A 21287-nucleotide genomic window follows, 5' to 3' on the forward strand; every position below is an offset into this window, starting at 1 on the left:
CCCACATCTGAGATTGAACTGATGACACACGCAATGAGGATCGCGGGTTCAAGGGAAAAAACGAGATCTTGATTCAGAGTACTTGGGCGTTAAGTTAGTAGCAGTGAAAGGTAACCGGCATAAGTTTGAATGCTTCTGCGATGAGCTCTCCAGCTGTCAAATATGGTACCGTGGAAATTCTGGTGGTCGTGCGATCCTAAATCGTGTTAAGTGTTTGTCCATGATGCAAACATTTTACGTATGCGAGCTCACCGCGCCTGATTTGCACCTGATTTGAAGCAACGTACAACCAAATTAATTGGCACCGGAGGACAAGAGGACTCCCGATCACTTCCTCACAGCAAAACACCGCACTCCGTAATAGGATTCAAAAGCATTGTGAGGCATGTTCTGTCAAGCGACCTGCAGTCTGGAATGCGCGTTACGGATGATGATTTAATGCCAGATGGAAACGTAGAAGGCATGGTCAACCAGAAAATGAAAAGTCGCTAGCTTTGGCTGGGGTGCATCTTGGGGCAGAAGACATCAAAGATAATATCGAAGTACTTCAAGCCGCCGCAAAATGTACTTCCATCGCCAAAAACATCTCGTATTTATTAAGAGACGATTCTGCGCCTTTCACCTTCCCTATGTTTCCAGAAAGTATGGAGCCGCCAATCACCTTCAATTCGCCTGGGAGATATGTACCTCCCATTGTGATTTGGCTCTGATGAACAGTCCAAATACCAAAGTTCAGTAATTCCTACATGAACCAGATAGTCCGCCACATCCAAATAATACTGTCCGACAGTCCGCGGTCCATGACTGTCATCAGACAAAGCAAACCGACCAGTTTTCTCCTGAATAAGCTAGGCACAGTAAGAAAGTAACGATTGATACAACATGACGTTTGTTACTGACCCCTACTACATCTTTCCCAGGGTACGGCGAAGTCCATCCGTCCTTCTTGAACGCGGCAGCATTAATTTCAAAAAGTGCACCGTACCGCGTAGCTTCCTCGATGTTCCTGATTAGCTTGCCCCAGGCGATGGGGTACTGCTTGAGATCGAGGGAAGGGGTGTAGAGCCTGCACAAATCGAGATGGCCAATGATCTCTGGCTGAAACTGCTGTATCAATTGATGCTGTGCATCGAAGTATGCAGATAGAAAGCGTTCCATTTGATCGTTCCCGAGAATATAAACGCCCTCTTCATTCGCAAAGTTGGCCAAAGCCTTTTCATATGTGACACGATCAAAGTCGATGGGAATAGTGCTGACATGATGGACGGATCCAACGATATAATCGATGCGCCTCTCGTTATCCTTCAGGAGCTTTTGAAGATGACTGAGGTCATCATCGGTAATGTACTCTGTCTCGAGTCCAACCAATAAGGTGATCTGGGAGGCGTAAACCTCTTTCAATCGATGAGCTTCGTTAAGAAAACTCAGGAACTGCTTCGACAGGTCATCAAGGGACAGTTCCCTCTGACAGGTATATTTAGATGTAAAACCTGGTTCAAGGAGGCGAAACTACCTCCTCTGGATACAGATCCTCTGGCCTGTAGCGGGGTACATGTTCTGTCAAACCATACACCTCGAAACGTTGTTTGATGGCTTCCAATACGACTTCTTCTAAGGATCCGAAAGCATGCCTGCAGAATTGTCCGGAGTGAGAGTGATGACTGTGAGGCATAGCTATTTAATATTTAGCACAGAGATGCACTCTGAAAGCGAACTGCCAATCTGCGCATCAATCGTGTCTTACATAATACATGTTGAAAAGGTAATGCAGAACCCATCGCGGGAGGCGTCACGAATCACCACGACCCCGCATGCGTATGACGTTGATTTGATAGTTCGCCTGCATGCTACCCCAGATGTTGGATGACGTGTTGAATCTGCATGCTTGACAGCTCAAAAATGGGGCATCTACTAATGAATAATATACGCAACGTAAGTGCCGCACTTGCCTCCCGCGACGCTTGCTGTTTAAGTTAATGAGCACTTCTTCCATTGGGCCATTGAGGCGCAACAAAACCGCAAGTGATATCTCTTCAGAAGCTTCCCCATCCATGCTAACTACTTGATAGGCAGGTTTCTCCGTCATGTAACTGAAACACTTGCAATTGCAACACGGGCTTCTCATGGTAAGTAGCGTTTACCTGAGTAACCCTTACCCACCTCAGATCCGGATAAGTAAGAGCATTCGTCCGAGTCATGTTATCATCCATCAGTCGGACACGACGGAGATGGAGTCTTTGGAAATTCCGTAGCCTAACCGCATGTAGTGCCACCACGCCATTGCCAGTGCTTCCCATGACATGTCCTTGAAGTGCATGTAATGCACTCCGACTCAACCGAGAATAATCGTGGAATTTCGAACTCAGTAATGAACGAAGTTCATGATTAAGAGAACTTGAATGTAGAAGCAGAGCTCTAAGTAAGTCTTGGCAAACTATTAACAGACTGAACATATGAGGATGTCTGGGACCCATACCTACCCACTGTGCACTCACATGGTTTCCATCATGGGCCTATGTTGAGAGAAACACGATTACCGACATTACTACCACATCAGTTGGCCCGCGGCAGCATTGCAGGGAATGAAATCAATTATGTAAGTTATATCTGATGTGGATGTAAGTACTACTTTGAAAATCGCGTATCGCAAGCGTATCGTACATGTTTCGCCTTCCCAAACCTACATAACACGGGGTGCTTTCAAGTTCGCCACATCTGAGAACACACTGCCGTACGGTGTTCATTAATATTTGAGATAAACACGTGGTACTGTTACCTTTGAATGTCGTGCTAGAGTTCAACGGGGTTTCGCGGGACCGCGAATAGTTGACTAGCGGCCACTGCATTTGGGAGCTCCTTATGCAATAGGATTTCAAGTAGAAGGGCAATCTCTGTGTACGGCACCGTTCATCTTCAATATTGTTAGAATTCACTAGGCACCGACGACTTTTCTTCAGGTGACAGAGCCAAGGCGCATCTGCTACCTAGTCGGCTTGGAAGACACCTCACAAAAGTATGAATGGACATTATTTTTCAGACGAATGCGAATGTCAATATTGGTTAGATCTGCTTAATCAATATTAATCAATAGTCCTCACAGCAGGAGAATCTCTTGTCCCTGGTCTCGGCATAGGACTTGACCTCCTGGACCCCAATGGAGTGCCGACAACGCTTCCCCGCCCGCGACCAGACGCGGTCCGTGAAAGTACGGCTAAAACAGGCGGCGCATCCGGCGGTTGATTCCACGGCATCTTGTTCGCAATTCGTCCTGTCCACGTCTTGTCTCTTTCATCCCTCTCTCTTCGATCTCGCTTCCTTTCAAATGCAGCTCGATATCTCTCGTAGCTCTCCCTAAAGCCCCGGTCAACGCGTGACGAAAAAATGAGTTCACCACGTGGATTGTTTGCTGGTGGTATAGGAGCCATGGGAGCTGGTGCATTGGATGGGCGCGGTGTTGGGGACGGTCCTCGTGACTGGGTAGGTCGATGGAAAATAAAAGGAAAGGGGCTGATAGAGAATGTTGAGCGAAGGGGAGGACGTCGGACATTCAGGTACATGTTGAAATTTCGAAGAGCTTTATTCGCATGAGGAACATATCTGCAGCACCGTCGCTAAATCTCTGAGCGGTGAATACATTGTATGAAAGCTGACCTATTTGCATATGCAATTTTCTCAGCATACATGCCGCTGGCAAAGAAGAGAAGGAGGGCAGTTACAAGTACGAAGAGGAGCCCCGATGCAAAGTACGGGTGGGGCTTTGAGCTCTCAACACCCCCGTACACATCTGGAAGTACTTTGCGGAGGAGGTTCGTATAGGGTATGTCTAGAAAGGACGTCTGAAGAAGAACTTCGGAAAGAAGGAATGCAATAGCTATCAGAAGATGAAATAGGAACACTAGGAATAAACATAAGCGTCTTCATCAATATATGTATCGTGAAAACATACGCTGATACCTGGACTTTCTGCGTTGGAGCTGAGCGGCGTTGGTTTTGAGGCGCTCTTCAAAGAGTAGTAGATCACGGTAAGTTGCAGTATCATTGGATGGATGAAAGGATGCTCTTGACTGTTGTCGCTGGTTTCTTGAAGTTGGTGCCATTCAATATCTAATATAACGGGTACTCGGACTCGAGTTGGCCCTGAATTGGCTCTGGGTGGTGACAGTGTGCACCAACTCATTGAAGGGAATTATAACTGCACGTGACAACAACTAAATGGAGACGCGACTTGCGTGTCGGCAGCCGGCCGCATGCCGACCTATTCCGACTTGCATCGTGTTTTCGGGATTGCGAGGCGAGGTAGAAACGAGGTGGGTTTTGTTCCTCCGCCTCCTTTGCGTAACCGCCGCCAGAACTGGATAGCAAACGTTCTGTCATTGTTGGTGTTGACATGATGTTTACTACACTTATTTCTGTCCTTCTGCTCGCGCTGGCCGTTTCGAGTCTTCCAATTTTGCCGGACTCTAAGCAGTAAGTTCATTCATTTGCTCCGATGAGCACCAGTAAGTGACTGTCGTAGGATGTCAGCAGAAATACAAGATTCTATGCAAGCGGTTTTTCGTTTGCGTTCATTACATCCAGAGTAAGTCACGCTGGCATTTATTATTTTCTAAACACTTTTCTGATGCAGGCTGCTATAGTGACTTCTATCGCGACGCTGGAATGGTCATCGGGCCCACATCTGCTGCTGCAGATGATGGCTACCTTTTACTTGATGCAGTACACGGGTCGACCAACACAGAAGGTCTCGTGCCTTTTGGTCAACGAATCATGACTGTGATCAGCTCAGGAGATGAAGCGCCGACTACGCACAACCTCCCAGACCTCGTCACCAACTATGGGAAAGCAGATCTCTTGACTTCTGTTTTTACCCTCTTCCTCATCTTCTCATGCACTATTGCGCTACTTGCACTGGCCTGTGTAGGCCTGAGATTGTATGCCATCAAAGACTTACATACCCAAATTCTTTGGTCTTACAAGGCTTGGCAAAGTCTACTCCATGCTGAGAATTATGCAGTGTTATCCTCCTGCAGGAGAAATTCAAACACTGGAACAGTTATAGCGGCAACGCAGAGTATACTGAATGAGAAGTCCGAGGAACCCCCGTATTTCAGTGCTCGTGCGTCTGCACTATTGTCCTATGTCTCCATCACTACCTCCGATGACTCACGGGAAGACTCAGAGGACGAGAAGTTTCACGATGCTTTGGACATTCTGCCGTCTCTCGGCGTGCAAGATCCGTCACCTGATTCACCTTTGCGGGATCTTTATTTACCACCCATCCCAACGGCACTCGACCCTACCCCAGATGATCGACCCACACCTCCACAAGCATGTGTACACCCAGCAATAAATTCTGAAGCTCGTGAACCACCTGCACGCCCTTCCTGGTCCGTGCGGGTCGCTAGTTCTACTCCTGCACCTCCTTCGTCACCCCTTATCCATCCTCGCAGTCGCGCATACCGTGCTGTGCCTGAGTTTGACATTGCTCTGGCGATGCAGCTCAGGCCAGGCCGCGGCGTTGGCGCTGACCCAGCGTGGATGGTGCGCTTTTTAATGGCTATTTTCGGATGGTTTGCTGTTGCGCTCGCAGGGAACAAATAATTTCAGTGCAGGTTGGAATTCTATTTACATGCCCGCCGACCCTGACTTGCCACGAGGTTCCAATTTATGACTGCCCTTGCAGGGCGTAGGGTTCTGGTGCTCCCTGACACTTCGGCATTTTTGTGAAGGAATCTATTACATGGAAGGAACATTGCATCGCATCCATCATATCCCGAAAAATATTCGTCTCTATGCCATCAATTGTCTCGCAATTTTGATACCTTTCATGACACCCTACGACACCTTAGTTTGTTGTAGTAACGATTCAAAGTTTACTCTGATCAACTTTCTCGACCACATCTTTCCAACCGCATTTTAACCGAACTCGACAGCATGCAGTACGTACATACGTAATTGTGATCTGACATGTAAGTTTAGCCATTTGAAATGAGTTTTCTTCTTCTTCGAGTCCTTACATCATGATGATATATGAGAGCAGGAATCGTTAACTTGTCAGGCCCATCATACGTGCTACTTGCGTGCTTACACCCAACTTGGGCATTGAAATCTATACTTGAATTCCCGGAATCGCCAAAGAATCAAGATTCAGAGTGAACACGCGGTATGCCATGGCAATCTGCGAGTCTTCCAGGCCGCATTTACTTGCGTTTTCACGGAGCGTTGTCGGACAAACCATGTGACTGTAGGCGAATGTCGAGGATTGTTGTTCCTTCTATGAGTTTCTACTACTACCTATGACTATAGTCTCTGGTGCCATTAATGTTTGGTGGAACAAGCCTTTGAAAAGATTAATAATTACTAATATCAAGTAATTAAACGTACTATGGCTGTACTTAGAGCTTAGCGCTTAAAGGCTCCGTGCATAAACTTCTCCGTTTGCTTGACTAGACTCAACGACTCCCTTCCTTACGGTCATCGAACACCTGCAAAGGTGTAAGACACCAGCCCAATTCCATTCAGCTACCCGCCAGCAACACGTTACACACGGGGAAGGCGCGTGGCATTGAAACCAACCTATGGCTCATGATCGAGACGCCCTTGTAAGCCTGCTTGATTCCTTATGAGATGCTGATGTCCGACCAAGGCAGTGGGCGAGTGGTTATGATGAGACAGTAGAAGTTAATCAGCGTGCATTGATCGACAAGGTGTTGGCACGATATTCGGGCGAATTCACAGGTGCACTATACCTGCTGGTTTCTTCTTTGATCCCGCAGCCCTGACGAGCATGTAGTATTCCGTGAACTTCTTCAGAACTCCGATGATGCACAGTCTTCTGCGGTTGAAATATATTTTGAGACAGAGGAGTATCTCCGACGAAAGAACGGCAAGGATGCGATGCGTCCGGAGGTCGGTGTGGGTTTTCCGGACCTCAAAGCCGCTCCAGTCTGTACCATATCAATGTTACTTCATTTTCTGTGTTTGTTGATCGATCATTGTAGGTTTCCCAGTGGACCTTTCGGAATAACGGAATTGTGTTTCGCGACGAGGACTGGAATCGGCTTAGGAAAATTGGTGCGTAGTGCACCTGAAGCTTGAATAATAGAAATGATATACTCACTTTGTATAGCTGAGGGAAATCCAGACGAGGAGAAGATTGGCGCCTTCGGTGTCGGTATGTTCCTCCACACCATCGATGAATTCATTTCCTACCATTCTTGCAGGCTTTTATAGTCTGTTCTCTGTGACTGAGGAACCATTTGTCATTTCAGGAGGTAGGAATGCCTCCGGGTATTGTTTTATCTTTCTAATGGAATCAAGGTCACGGAATGCAATTCTACTGGAAGGACAAAACTGGAGACCAAGTATGCATGTCGATTGACACTTGATATCAACTGACCTCTTGAAGCTTCTCGTACGGCGCGGTGATCTTCCATCTAAAGATGCTCTCCAGCCCAATCCATGGACAACTTTTGAGATGACGCTCCGTGAACAGGGACCTATTCCACAGCCATTCGATCTAACGCGATTCCTTGCAAGCAGCATCACATTCATGGTCCACCTTCGCTCAGTTAGCGTCTTTATTGACTCTCATCGCCTGGCCCATCTCAACGAGTCTCCGGGTGTTCCAAGGGAGCTTGAATTACCCAAAGTGCTGAAAAAGTCTAGCGGTTCAGGTTTGATGAGTGTGAAGAGCGTGCAGTCTGCTGGCGAGCACTTCCCCTTGCTACTGGTCGTCTGTATGGCTGATGCACCATTCTAGCTACTCGTATCCAGGCACACGTTATGCATGCTGTATATGCTCTTGGCACCGAGAAGCCTCTCGTCCTTACAGTCGAAGAACCACCCAAAGTCTCTCAAGGCGGGTTTTTCTCGTCTCTTCTCAGCACTTTTACGTCGCACCACCAGCCTGTACTCGCAAAGCCTTTACCGCAACCCCAAGTTAACAAAGACCCCACGGGGGTATACACCTCAAGCGTCACACTTACCATGTTCAATGCGGACGTAGACGTGAAGCTGGATAAGAAACTTCAGAGCGAACTACACCGATCTACAAAGAAAAACCCACCCAATCACTTGAATTACAGCCTGATTTATGTGGGTCTTTGATCCACGACCTTGATTTTGGCTTGCGACTGATTCCTTTACAGACAGGAAAAGACGAGTACAATGTGAGTCTAGAGGAGGAGAAGAGCCAGCCCGTATCTTCTGGAAGTGTTTTCCAGGGTCTTAGAGCTGATTTGAATGGGTCAGTACCTTGTTTCTGGGAACGAGGCCGTGGTTGTAACTCATACATGTACAGTGCTGGTCAAGCACATGTGTTTATCGTAAGAGCGATCTCAAGGAAGTAATTCAAGTAGGCTAAGGAACGCAGGGGCACGCAACTGGACAGACAACAGGTATCGGTGGTCATATGGCATCTAGATTTATTCCAACGGTTGAACGCGAATCAATAGATTTAGTGTGAGTTAATTTGCATTACTCCATGTACGCATCTGACCATATTTCCAGCGACCGTAACGTCGCAAGTGAGATTTGCGTGTTCGCCGCTGAGTCAATAACTGATAGTGATATAGTATGGAACAGGGAGCTGTTGTACGTTGGCGGCTATCTGTGTCGAGCAGCATACGAGATGGAGCTCGAAAATATTCGGATGCTCTGGAACGAAGCCTCAAATTCAACCACGAACGATTTTCATCCGGATCCACAACTCCGCGACTGGCTGCGCGATCGGTTCTTGCATGTCCTCAAATTTTTCACTTTCCATGTCTCAACGCCTTCTTCCGATGTTGCACGATTCCTCGAGGCTGCCTTCTTTGGTTGCTCCACTTTACCCCTCAAAGTCCTTTCGACAACGGGTGTGCGTGATGCCTCCGATGTACGCGCTCCCGATCCCATGTTTTCGTTGTTCCTTAAACACCTGCCTGTCCTTCCCGCTCCTATTCTGTCGTCTGCTTCTCTTGCCATTAGAACTCTACAAAGCAAAGGACTGATCACGAATATCACATTCTCGGATGTTCTGGCTCAACTTCGCCAGCATCCGCTTAACGAAGAAGAGCTTATCGCTTGTCTCAAGTGGCTTGTGGGACAACAAGATCCGACGCACGATGCCACGCGCGCTCGCACCGAGCTTCTTAATGCCACTATCCTCAGTCTAGGCTCAGGAAAGGATGCCAAGCCGATTCCCCTTTCGATGGTGCAGTACTTCATTCATCAGCGTATGATTCCGCTGGATGGGCCCTTACCTGATTCCCTCATGCCTCTGAGCGTCACGAAACACTTCACGCAGGAACAGTTGAGATCTTTTGGGTGGCGGGAATTTTTGATTCTCGACTGGATACAGCACATCTTTAGACCAGATGTTATGAATGCTAATCCGGCACAAGACGTAACCAGGTCTTCGGAATGGGCCGAGCGAGTTTTGACCGTTTTAGCTCGCACATGGCCATCGTTGTCAAAGGAGTCGCATGAAAAGATCAAGGCTATGTTCATCCAAAAATCATGCATCCCGACATCTTCAGGTCTACACAAGCCACAGTTGGCGTACTTTCCCAGCGCCAATATATTTAACGATCTTCCCGTCGTTACTTTTACATCAGGCGGTGCTCTCAAGGGCAACATGGAGAAGCTGCTCTCTTTTGTTGGCGTCCGGAAGCATGTAGACCTTCAGGTTGTTTTTGATCGGTAAGCCACCATGCATAATATCATAGCAAGCTACTCATGTTCCGGCAGAATGGTTAAAACTGGGGACTGGACAATCTCAGATCTGATTACGCATCTAGTCACTATCCAAAGCACGTTAACCCTAGATGAGATTACGAAACTCCAGATGACGTCTGCTTTCTCAAAGGAAGGCGAGAACGCTCTTCCGGGAAAGAAGTCGCGATATAGGGCCAGTGATCTCTACGAACCATCTGTCACAAACCGTCAGCTTGGTTTGCCGATTATCGATTGGGGTGAGAAGACTAAATGGCGAAGCAGCTCCGAAGAAGGTCCGTCTCTTCCTTCGCGTGTCGCTCTTTCATTTGAGAGCATGTTTTCTTACTAGCAAAGCTTCTGCATCGACTGGGCCTGCGAAAAAGTCCTCCTTTGGACTTGACTGTCAAACTCTGCGGTTCATCGGAGCCAGACATCCGATCTGCAGCATTCAAATACCTTATAGACAGCATTCCTTCTAGATATCCGGACTATAGATGTGAAAAATTTGGCCATGTTGCCTTCATACCGGCAGTGGATAACTCTGGGCCTTGTATGGGAACTCCGGATGAGGTCAGCGGGAACGTATACATCATAAATCTAAATTAATGTAACGCGCTTGAAGGTATTTGCATCACATCAGTGGAAGGTCCTTGGGTTCTCAGTTGTTGAAGATGCCGTTCGAGATATTGCAGTAAGCAAACTAGGATTAAAGGAACACCCACCCGCTACCAGGATCGTGGCATTGCTTGAGAAAACATCTCCTCAAGATCAGAACGTCGCTCGTCGATGGTTTGAGATTCTAGCAGGCCATGTTGCAGGTTTGCTTCGCTTAGCACACGCGAGGGCCTTACTGATGGTCATACAGACTTCAGTTCATCTCAATTGTCAATAATTTCGGGGCTGCCAATCGTTCCTACCCAGGTAGAATCTGGCTCCCAGGCACTGCGTTGGCTTTCCCCTAGCCAATGTTATCTTGGAGGGGCATCGAAAGGGCAGTTTCACTCGAAGTTGTTCGTCTTTGTGGATTTCGGCCCTTCTGCCAATAGCTTTTTGAGTGCATGTGGCTCGAAGCAAGAACCCTCTGTAGAAGAGGTAGCTAGCATTTTGGTCGCCGATCCTCAAAAATTCTACGACTTGGCGGGTGGTTATGAGAAGTATGTGGCCCAGCTTTCCACTACCATGTACACTCATTTTCTCTTCAGTTACCTCGTGGAATTGCGTAACTTGGCTGTCAACGCTCGTCTGCTATCTACAGGCGCGCTCGCCCGAATGAAAGTTTCTCCTATTTTGCTCAGTTTTCGACGGCAAAGAAAGTCTCGAAAGGAATCAAACAAAGCCCTAGATATCGACGAGGATGACTGGGAGCTGCTTTACGATCTTCGGAAGCCCCTGGATGTTGTAATTGCGGACGATACTAATGCTTATCAGATGTTTGGAGAGTCTATCTATACTGCACCGCAAGAGGATCTCGTTGAAAGTGTGTTTTGAGCTCTCTACTGAGGTTGATCTAACTCTCCCACAGACTTCTATGCAATTCTGGGTTCCAAACGCCTCAGCGCCGTCGTGAAGGAAGACTACAGGGTCACCTCGGAGATGAAGCACAACAAGTCTGCAGCTGACACACGTGCGCTGCTGTTAGAGAGGCTGCCGTTGTTCCTGCACGAACACACACATACACGCACCAAGGTTTCTCTCAGCTGGCTCTCTAACCAAGACAATTTCAAAGTCAGAGTTTTCGGCAAACTGACCGTTGTGAAATCGCTTTCTTTTGGAGATAATACTTTAAAAAGGGAGCAGGATACCTCAGCGGTTGCTAAACGTTCGGGCCATGGGCCTATTGAGCTATGGCTTTCAGGAAGCACGCAAGTGGACATGTATGAGTAAGTGTCTTAAGTTATGTTGAATCGGCTGTAGGTTAACGTGGCTCATGTAGGGTCGCGACATCATTGTGTCGCCTGCTGTTCGAGACGGTAAAAGTGAATGATGCGCTCTTGTTCATGACTATCCTTTCGACCGACTTGAAGGCTCTGAAACGGAGAGGTTATAACGGTGCGTTTCCTAGCTCCCTCATTTTACTGAAATCCTGATGTACTGTTTCAGTGGATAAGATTTTGAGACAACAGAATGACCGAAAGTTGGTGGAGGCAGCCAGAGGAAGCTTCACATCGATACCAGTACCTGACCCACGCATGAGTCAGAGTTTGAAGTCTGAAACGCGTTCATTGTCTCCCTCACATCGCACTAAAGTCCCAGGGGGTTGGGATACTTCACCTCCCAAGGCAGTAGCATCAAAACCCGTGTTGCCACCCGCTCCAGCTCCACCCCTTATTACAGCTCCACCAGTGCCACCACCAAAGCCATCTACTCCCGATGCGCCCCCTCAACATACAGTCGGCAATGAAGACGTCGGACGACATCCCGTGATTCCAAATATTGTGAACAACACACTGCAGAACATCAGGCGCAAGATACCTGGTTTCAACAGTTCATCGGAAGACGCTCTTACTCTCTCACAGGGATCTCAAAATCCGAGGTAAGAGAGTCAATTGTTGAGGCGAGACGATATTTTTGAACTAGAGATCTACTAGGACACCTCCAACTGTGACTCCGCAGAGCAACATTCGTGAGCTTGGAGAAATCCATTCTATACTTGTTAAAATGCTTGCCTAACACATTTCTAGGATCCAATGTTGCGATGGCGATCAAAGGTTGCAGACCAGAGGAAGGGAAGCTAGTACACAACAGGCGCGAGATGCAAACAATCAAGGAATCTCTAGATGAGGGGTATTGTGACATCTCCGGCCATGTCGCTGAGCTTGATCACATTGGTAAGTAGTGAATTAGGTCCTGAGCTTAATGGCGCTAATTATGTGCAGGTGTTATGGGTACAATGAAAATCTTCATCGCTCGAGGTGAGTGTCCCACTGTCCTGCACGACGCAGCATTCACATCTATTGTATAGATGTTCCTGAACCCCGTACCTTCGTTACGAGGAAGCATGATTCTCTCGCTCGCTTTATTCACATTGTCACGCCCCTTGCAAACGTCTATAGTCTTCCGATGGCCGCACTTCACATCTTTTACGACCTAGAAGGCGGCTTGATCGCTTTTAATCGGAACGGCAGTCTCTTTCTTAATTACCGCTTCTTCGAGGCATGGCGTGCGTGTGCATACTTGGAGCTCCTTGCTTTCCTAATACTGTCAACTGTAGATGATCAAGACGTAAAGAATGGGAATATCAATCAGGCTTATATTTCCTGGTAAGGCATCATCTCAGCTTAAAGTTATTGAAACAATAATCTTCCCCAGGTACTTCACGCTGGCCCACGAGATTGCTCACAACCTCGTACAACCCCATAACTCTGAACACGAGTTTTACTTCTCTGCGCTTTGCGAAGCTCACATTGAGAAATTCACTCAACTCTTATCTCAGTAATCCGTGAAACTGACAGGTAGTTGGATAGTAGTAGTAATCAGTTCGCATATCTGAATCAAATTCGAATAGATGGATCTATGATCTTGAGTGATCCAAGTGATTTATCCATACAGAAAACTGCTGCTACACTTTGGTAATTATTCTTTCATCAGGAAATGTTTCATCAATTCCAAGGCACTTGATATATAATTAAAGAATATAATTACGAGAGTCCTGAGGTTTTGCAATACGGCTTCACCAGCAAGGGAAGCTGGTCTTTGTTCTCTGGGTCACTGCGTAAGAACGGCCTCTGTACGATCGACGACCTCTTTCCGACATCCGAAGCAGGAACAGCAAGCTCGAACTCAAAAGCTCGAATCAGGGTAAAGAGGAGAGCCTTCATCCTGTAAAAGGTCGTTATTGTTGGAAATGAAATGAAATGAAAGGTTGCAGCACACATACTCCACTAGTGAAAAGCGATACCCGATACACGCGCGCGGACCACCGAGGAACGTCATGAGGTGTCCCCAGACCCCAGGAACTTGCGATGCTACCTCTGGAAGTGATGCCCAGCGGTCAGGATTGAACTCTTTTGCATCGGCGCCCCAAATCGCCTCCGATCTGTTGATTGCCAAGATGGGGATGAAAATCGGGTCGCCCTTGCTAACCCTGATGCAACTATGATGAGATATTGATGATCATTGAAAGGGAGGCTGGCAACATACTTGATCCCACTATGAACCACTCCATACTTGTCCGTAAAAGGCGTGTCCACTGGGAGGATATCATCTTTCATTGCGATGCGAACTGTGCTAGGGACGGGAGCGTGCAAACGAAGTGTCTCGCGCACAACCGCGTCAAGATACGAGAGCGCCACGAGTTCGTCCATGGACGGAGTCTCGGTCTCCACTGTCAAGAGTTCCTCCCGGAGCTTGGTTTGAATGTCTGGGCGTAGGCAGAGCGCATAGAGTGCCCAAGTTGTTGACGTGCTATTCGACTGTGTGAGTGTGGATTATCTTCTACAACAAGTGGCATCCGCACCTCGTGGTCTCATGTCCCGCGACCAAAAAAGTCGGAACCTCTAAGTACGCCATAAGCGCTCTGCACGCATAATTCCAAATGACAACATACGCGCAAGTACATCCTCGTCCGATATCCTCTGGTTTTCGGGGATATCGGTTGCCATATTGGCACGAACAAGTAAACTAAGTAAATCGCGCCCTTGAAGACTACTCTTCTCAATGGAACCACCTTTTTCAGTGCTGTGAGAGGATATGACGGCGGCTTTAGCATCATGCAGGAGCTGGCTGCCGATGCGACCCATCGTCTTTTGGGCTGCATCTATCTTGCGATCGCGATCAGAGGGCTGAAGGGAGTTAGCAGCAATTTATGTCAGGTGGCGATGGTAAACTTACGATCCATCGGAGCAAAGGAATCCATGCCTTAAGTATGGGGATGATGCTAATCTGCTGACTGGCAGAAAACATGACTGAGAAGGCCTGGTTAAGTTCATTTGGTTTATCGGTCGCATTCAGGGCGTCGAACTCATAGTTGAAACCTACGACACTCATTCGGTATTGCTAGGAAGCTTATTCGGAAAGGACATACCTGCAAGCCCGATGACGTCCAACGTCATTTTGCTCAGCCAGGGCATGATATCCATCCGAGTCGCGTGTTCACTGGTAACGGTCATGGTGGACCAGATGTCTCGAAGCTGAAAGACAGCAGCGTCGACATATATATCCATATCTAGTAAGAAACAAGCCAAGCTTACCTTGATCGATTTGCTCAAGAAGATGTCCGTTAGTGCGCGAATCTGGGCGGGTCCAAAGGCGGGGTTCTTCGGAAGACATGATTAATTGTTCCAAGGCAAACAAAGGCGAACCGTACCATGATCCTTCTCTGAGATATGGCGTCAGTATCATAACACTGAGATGCGTGTCAAAACAGACCTGCTGACGGTGTTGAGCCCCTTGAGACTGGCATTAATGGAAGTGTAAATATTATGCAGCTGAGATCGCACCTTCAACAAACAGGACACCTGAGATGATTTCAGATGTGACTCTGGGATAACAGTAGACACTGGCACGCACCTTCGCCCAAAATTCTAGAAAGATTATACCGTACTTGTGACGGTTTCTGGTAATCGCTACTATGGGTGAGAACATGGTTCAGTGCGCGGGTGTCCATCGTGAACAATCGGTCTGACTGAGAAAGAATTTCAGACGTGGTAAGTTTTGTAATGCAGGAGAAATTGAACATACAAAGAAGAACCCTTTGTATTTCAGGGTCGTCCCATATTGCTCCACCCATTGTTCGTGAAGGACTGAATTTTCCTGCAAGTCCTCAATGAGGACGGCGCGATGGTGAGTTCAATGGATAACTATACCGCCTTGAAAATGTCCTTCAAGTTTCCATATAGCCAGCTTGTTCCTTTTGGGCCTTGTAGTGCGCGCAGTGGGGACCTAAGATTGTGCCATACTCGCTCTCCTAACTTCCAACATCCGAACGCAACGAGTGCGGAGCTTGCTGAAAGAACAAGTTTCCAAAGGATATGGGTAATTGGCATGCTAGGGTAGATGAAGTTGCTCTTCACAAATGTTGAATCTGCTTATAATGTGTGTATAGCGATGACTTCGGGCCTGCCGCGTTAATCAAATGTCTATGTGCGAAACTAGGATTTGTGCTGACGTGCGTGTCTCGCCGAAGGCACTGAGCATGCACAGCCGTACGCAGGTATTTGTCATGCTGATTTCCGCCAGGCAGCCAGCTGCTGCGGCCCAGGCGCCACGGGTGACCTGTGTAACGAAGTGAGAATGATACTGAATGATATTTGCCGAAATAGGTAGTCTAATAATGTATGCAGGCAACCAACCTCGGGCTTCTGCCATTCAACGCCGGGTCCTGTCATGCGTGTACCTCGAGTCTGTATTTTAAATTACGTAAATAAAACCGCGGGATGACATACTATTTACATAATTTATATTTAGTCCGTCCACCTGCGTGCGCGTCGCGCGTGCCAGGGCAAACTTGAAGCTGTGCACCGCTCCGCTGCTGGTGGTACTATATAATTTCCTTTTTGAACTCAATGTCGAGTTCCCCGCTCTCGACAACTAATGCCGAACAATTTATCAGCTTCTCCTATGACGGACAGAGCATGTGCGGGCGTGATCTAGTGATGGTACAAAAACTCGACCTCGACCTAAGCAAATAAGCCTTTCATTGGCACCAAGCCAGAAAGTGATACGTCGAGATATCCTTCCCCAGGTGCGCATGATCAATAGTTGCTATCTCTGCTAAATTTGAATGTCTAACAAGGACCACATGCAAGTCTGCTCAGTCGTGGGAGAAGTCAACCTTGTCTCAACGTCTTGCTTGTCACCGTTATCGCTCAAGTGACCTCTGAGAAATGCTCCGCTCGGGGGTACTTGAACCAAGCTCATCTCGTCGCTCACTTACGTGCTGACCTTCTGCTTTCTCATATTCCTCTTTGCACGCAAAAATGGGTGCAAAACTACTTACTCTCTTCTGGGCATGGCTAGCACTTGGCCAGTCCTTATACATATCCCGACCGGTGGTTTACGCGTCAATCACAACGCCTCTACCCGATCTTTACGAGGCATCTGTGATTGAACTTCAAGCGGGCCTTACTTCGGGGCAGTTCACGAGTGTTGACCTGATCAAGGTCCGTAAGCATGCTAGCAGTCTTGCATATCATAAATCGCCTGCAGTAATACTAATGGAATCATGGACATGGTTGTACAATTTGATTTGACAGGCATATTTCGCCCGCATCGAAGAAGTTAATTTGCAAGGGCCGGTGCTTCGTGCTGTGATTGAAACAAATCCGTCTGCGCTCCAGGAAGCTGCGGTGCTGGATTTTGAACGCCTTACCTACGGACCACGGAGTGCGCTCCATGGGATCCCCGTGCTTGTTAAGGATAATATCGCGACTGTAGCATTTGAAGGTGTGTTTCAATCATATGGAGTGGAAAGTCGATAGTTATAGTGACACACGAAGGAATGAACACGACTGCGGGGTCATATAGCTTGTTGAACTCTGTGGTTCCGGATGATGCAGGTGTAGTGAAGCGATTACGCGAGGCAGGGGCCATTATTCTCGGTACGTTTCCTGAAGGCGCAGTATGATATCAGAATTCAACACAGTATGCCACTGTAGGTAAGGCAAACCTGTCCGAGTGGGCACACTTCCGTGGAAACATCGCCTCTGGATGGTCAGGACGTGGAGGGCAATGCACGAATGCATATTACCCAAATGCCGACCCGTGTGGTTCGTCAGCTGGTTCTGGTGTCTCTGCATCTATTGGCCTGACTGCCGTCGCTCTTGGGTTCGCTCCAGTTCACTCTCTTACACTTGCACTTTAACTGATATAAGAGACAGGACAGAGACAGACGGAAGTATCACATGTCCGGCGAATCAAAATAATGTGGTAGGCATCAAGCCCACCGTGGGATTAACATCCCGTGCTGGGGGTAAGTTTTGTCTTGCCCCGTCTCTTATCAGGTTCACAAACCTATCTCCAGTCATACCGATCTCCGAGCACCAAGACACAGTGGGTCCGCTCACTCGCTCCGTCACAGATGCCGCCATTGTCCTTTCCATCATCGCTGGCCCAGACCCTAATGACAACTTTACGCTGGCCCAGCCAACGCCCGTCCCTGACTACATCATGGCACTCAGTAACACATCGCTTGTTGGCAAGCGCATTGGAGTACCTCGCGCAGTCTTCTTGAATGACAGCCTGACCGGCAATGATCCATACGTGAACCAAATATTCGAGCAGGCACTGGAGACGCTACAGATTCTGGGCGCGACAATTGTAGACCCCGCTGATTTGCCTTCGGCGTATGAGATCTATGAGTCTAATAATGAGACCGTTGTACTGGATGTTGACTTCAAGGTGTTTGAGCGCATTTAAAGCATTCAAAAAATAATTTGGTGCTAACACTTTAATTTGGCAGGTCCAACTTAATGCCTGGTTTGACAGTCTTGTCGCAAACCCATCAGGGGTGGCTTCGCTTGAGGACTTGATCATGTTCGACAACAGCAACCCAACGCTTGAGGAGCCCGCCGGATACACGGACCAGTCTATGTGGGTACCCTTCAAGAACACCGTCATACTTACTGAAATTGCTGCAGTTTGATCGAATCACAAGCGACTACTGGTTTCAATGCATCTTATTACCAATCTCTGGCGTTTGACAAGGAACTTGGCGCTACGAATGGTATTGATGCTGCCCTGAAGATGTATGCTCTCGACGCTCTGGTGCTCCCTGCACCAGGTTATACGACTGTCCCTGCAGGTTCGTGTTGAAAATATGTTTTTCATAGATGAACTCAGACGCGGTACTCTCGCAGCCATCGCGGGATATCCGATTGTCACGGGTAAATGATCTCTTCAATGTCTAACTATCTGACTAGCTAATGCTCCCGGCGCTAAGTACCTTTGGGTTTCTATCCAGAGAATGTTACAATTGGTAGTGCTGGGCCCGAGACTGTGTATCCGGCTCCAGGCGTCCCCATTGGACTTTCGTTCCTTGGAACAGCATGGAGCGAGTATAGCCTTATCAGTTTTGCATATGCCTACGAACAGAAGACACAAACAAGGCTTCAAAGGAAAGCCTACGCTGCGGCAATTCCGACAACACAGTTGGCGGATGTGATAGGGCGGTAGTTGCCATAACTGTGCCTTGAGATGGGTTCACTGTTTATCAAACTTCTCCCTTAGTTGTGTAGATTTGGAATACAAATCACAAGTTCTTGGTTTGCCCTGTTCGAAGGCGGGTGCCAGTCCAACAACACCGAAGACTCCGTGTGAAAATGTCAAGACATCATACCATTCCACCCTTGGCAGCACTTTGAAGATGTTCCCACGTACTGTCAGACCCTATTATTATGTAGCAAATATATAGTCTGAGAGACCCCCTCCTTTGGGAGGCTTCTCCCTAGTTTTCCAAGGATGTGTAGCCATCCCTCGAGAGCACGTAACCAGAGCCTTGTCACAGAGGGTCAGTGTAGCTTCCTAGTATGTTCCCTGGGGAGTCTCAATATAGCAGCCTCTCCAGATGTTCACTGCGATGTTGGCGAGTGTGATATGTAGTGGATGCATTCTGGAGCCTCTCGCATCTATATATTTTCCATACTTCCATATTCCACTTTGAATGTTTTATTTTATTTTATTCTCTCTTATTCTTATTGCACAAACAAGTCATTCAGACACAACAACATGCATTGACTGGTACAACAACAAGAACATGGTTATCAACAACAAGAAAGTCAGATGCGGAGGCTCAAAATTTAGGTACATGGTGATATATAGTGATGTGCAAGGCCCAGCTTCAGGCCATGGGCCAGGCTCAGCCCAGCTGACTTAGGCTGAGCCTAGCTGGGCCTTGGGGTGCAGCCTATGTAGGCCCAAGGCCTGGCCTCAGGTTTGTTCAAGCCTGAGCTGGGCCTTTGAGCCCTGGCTTTCAGCCAACCTAATCAACAAGTATCTACGACGACCTGCAGTGATATCTGAGAAACTGCACAGTTTCTTTGGTCCGTACTACTGGATCACCCTTCCTTTTTTGCTAATCACCTGGCTAACCTTATTTCCCAATGGTGCCACACATCAACTCCGACACTAAGGAAGCGCCTGCACCACATCCTAAATGGGTTGCTGTGCCATCAGCAAAGGTGATTAGTGCGGACAATGCAGCTGATCAAGAGCTTCTTTCCCACTGAATAGCTCATATCACAAACCACACTGCTGTTATCTTGGACCCTACTGACTTAGATGGGGCCGACAACAACAAAATCCAGCTGGTGAGCCCCCATACCAACAAACGGCTCATCAAAGGTAAGTTTTCTTTAGTTTTATGTGCTTTACTAACTGCAACCCAATTCCTACAGGACGAAAAACAGGTTGCACAAAGTCCTGATGCCGAGGACATCGACCTTGCACAGCCTCCTGCTTCTGATGAGGACAAAGACAAAGACCCCCTCATGTCAATGAAACCACCGAAAAAACAGCAAAAGAAAGGTACATTTATGTTGTCCTCTTATCATGCTAACTCACTAACAAATGATTGTAGTACCCCTACCTAATGCTGATTCAGTTGATGCAGAAGGCTTTCTTACCGATATTGAAGTCATGGGTATTGACGAACCATCCAAGCCTCGACGAGAGCAGTGCAGTCGCGATATTGACGCACTGTTCTCTGTTCCATATCTCAAGGACAGCAAGAAATACAGAGACTGTCATGCTTGCAGGTAAGGCCTTTTCATTTTAAATAAATCTTTAATTGATTGTTATCTTAGTAAATCTCACAAATGCCAGGTGCCATTTGTGAATAAAGTGACGACATTGCGCCGACATCAGGAGGCTGCGCATCGGGTGAGTTTTTGATTCATATTTCTACGTAGTTATTCAGTTGTATCTAGGGTGCCTATCTCAAATGGGCAAAGAGCAACAACTTTGTTTCAATGCTCCCAAAGGATGCCAAATGACACTGAGAAGATGCTGCCACAGACCAACAGTCCAGTATCAATGGACACCTCAAGCCACGTGTGCCAAATGAACGGGTCGTTCAATATACAGATGCATTATTTCAGGAGGCTGCAACTCAGTGGCTGATTGACACAGACCAGGTATGTTTGTTTTGAAGTAGGGAAAATCATGCGTCTCACAGGATATCAGCCCATATCAGCCCTCGAACATCCCACTTTTAAGAACATGATCAACATTGCAGGTTGTGCTACAAATAGTGTCATCCTACCTGACCACAGACAGACACAGCATGCAATAATTGACTTGTTTAAACAGAATATCACAAACCTTCGCAAGAGACTACTGGTATGTGTCTTGTTCTGGTTGATTTTTACTTTTACTTGAGTTTTCTGGTCTCACTGTATGTTTTAGGGTGAGGCTGTCAAAGGCCGCGTCAATGTCACCTGTGATGGATGGCTGGCCTCCAACACTGATGGCTACTTCGCAGTGACAGGCCATTGGATCGAAGAACAAAGTCTTGATGAAGAAGTGCAGCGAGATTCTGATGACAAATATGTATTTGTTCAATCATCAGATGTGTTGTAGCCAGTGTTCTGCCGGTCAGCAACCACAGCATTCGTTCAGTGAATGCAAAGGGTGTGAAAGTCGATGACCGTCGG

The 21287-nt window shown here is 47.5% G+C and overlaps 8 protein-coding genes across 8 annotated transcripts; 4 read left to right on the top strand and 4 right to left on the bottom strand.

Moving 5' to 3' along the window:
* Window positions 1-118: 118 nt before the first annotated feature.
* Window positions 119-1712, bottom strand: HD556DRAFT_804386 (Polymerase/histidinol phosphatase-like protein). Its single transcript, XM_041311682.1, has 4 exons — window positions 1514-1712; window positions 901-1464; window positions 253-848; window positions 119-196 (listed from the first exon to the last, which is right to left on the bottom strand). Exons 1-3 carry the CDS (start codon window positions 1670-1672, stop codon window positions 597-599), a joined length of 975 nt encoding a protein of 324 aa, XP_041165354.1. The 5' UTR covers window positions 1673-1712; the 3' UTR covers window positions 119-196; window positions 253-596.
* A 72-nt stretch (window positions 1713-1784) lies between these two features.
* On the bottom strand, window positions 1785-2595 carry HD556DRAFT_1335626 (uncharacterized protein). Its single transcript, XM_041301882.1, has 2 exons — window positions 2070-2595; window positions 1785-2018 (listed from the first exon to the last, which is right to left on the bottom strand). Exons 1-2 carry the CDS (start codon window positions 2472-2474, stop codon window positions 1974-1976), a joined length of 450 nt encoding a protein of 149 aa, XP_041165355.1. The 5' UTR covers window positions 2475-2595; the 3' UTR covers window positions 1785-1973.
* Window positions 2596-4249, bottom strand: HD556DRAFT_1517492 (uncharacterized protein; the record flags this gene model as incomplete). The annotated part of the gene is made up of 4 exons (XM_041309095.1): window positions 2596-3597; window positions 3652-3895; window positions 3947-4064; window positions 4226-4249. 4 exons carry the CDS (start codon window positions 4247-4249, stop codon window positions 3081-3083), a joined length of 903 nt encoding a protein of 300 aa, XP_041165356.1. The 3' UTR covers window positions 2596-3080.
* Window positions 4250-4517: 268 nt separating this feature from the next.
* Window positions 4518-5601, top strand: HD556DRAFT_1438201 (uncharacterized protein; the record flags this gene model as incomplete). The annotated part of the gene is made up of 2 exons (XM_041305815.1): window positions 4518-4579; window positions 4638-5601. 2 exons carry the CDS (start codon window positions 4518-4520, stop codon window positions 5599-5601), a joined length of 1026 nt encoding a protein of 341 aa, XP_041165357.1.
* Window positions 5602-6404: 803 nt separating this feature from the next.
* HD556DRAFT_1335641 (uncharacterized protein) lies at window positions 6405-13215 on the top strand. The gene is made up of 28 exons (XM_041301883.1): window positions 6405-6602; window positions 6651-6738; window positions 6794-6945; window positions 7002-7074; window positions 7130-7174; window positions 7224-7274; window positions 7321-7364; window positions 7409-7709; window positions 7763-8097; window positions 8151-8248; window positions 8303-8327; window positions 8375-8463; window positions 8512-8528; window positions 8577-9684; window positions 9733-9992; window positions 10049-10269; window positions 10322-10517; window positions 10565-10853; window positions 10902-11176; window positions 11222-11579; window positions 11633-11748; window positions 11800-12232; window positions 12288-12322; window positions 12381-12527; window positions 12576-12611; window positions 12662-12859; window positions 12911-12959; window positions 13009-13215. Exons 1-28 carry the CDS (start codon window positions 6579-6581, stop codon window positions 13133-13135), a joined length of 5190 nt encoding a protein of 1729 aa, XP_041165358.1. The 5' UTR covers window positions 6405-6578; the 3' UTR covers window positions 13136-13215.
* Window positions 13216-15994, bottom strand: HD556DRAFT_1335657 (cytochrome P450). The gene is made up of 15 exons (XM_041301884.1): window positions 15806-15994; window positions 15504-15748; window positions 15379-15450; window positions 15208-15322; window positions 15138-15155; window positions 15067-15086; window positions 15005-15016; window positions 14889-14954; window positions 14723-14828; window positions 14530-14672; window positions 14246-14480; window positions 14156-14195; window positions 13840-14103; window positions 13577-13783; window positions 13216-13518 (listed from the first exon to the last, which is right to left on the bottom strand). The coding sequence occupies exons 2-15, from the start codon at window positions 15681-15683 to the stop codon at window positions 13338-13340; spliced, it is 1659 nt and encodes a 552-aa protein (XP_041165359.1). The 5' UTR covers window positions 15684-15748; window positions 15806-15994; the 3' UTR covers window positions 13216-13337.
* Window positions 15995-16616: 622 nt separating this feature from the next.
* HD556DRAFT_1524216 (amidase signature domain-containing protein) lies at window positions 16617-18911 on the top strand (the record flags this gene model as incomplete). Its single annotated transcript, XM_041309232.1, has 10 exons — window positions 16617-16844; window positions 16893-17082; window positions 17136-17237; window positions 17295-17463; window positions 17517-17608; window positions 17660-18036; window positions 18098-18228; window positions 18276-18439; window positions 18495-18521; window positions 18578-18911. 10 exons carry the CDS (start codon window positions 16617-16619, stop codon window positions 18808-18810), a joined length of 1713 nt encoding a protein of 570 aa, XP_041165360.1. The 3' UTR covers window positions 18811-18911.
* Window positions 18912-20642: 1731 nt separating this feature from the next.
* On the top strand, window positions 20643-21012 carry HD556DRAFT_1228577 (uncharacterized protein; the record flags this gene model as incomplete). Its single annotated transcript, XM_041297233.1, has 2 exons — window positions 20643-20768; window positions 20818-21012. Coding segments are annotated over 2 exons (321 nt in total), but the record flags the coding sequence as incomplete, so codon positions are not given.
* Window positions 21013-21287: the final 275 nt, after the last annotated feature.

Source organism: Suillus plorans (assembly GCF_016647745.1).
Source record: "Suillus plorans strain S12 chromosome Unknown HD556scaffold_6, whole genome shotgun sequence".
In the NCBI taxonomy this organism is placed as follows: Eukaryota; Fungi; Basidiomycota; class Agaricomycetes; order Boletales; family Suillaceae; genus Suillus; species Suillus plorans.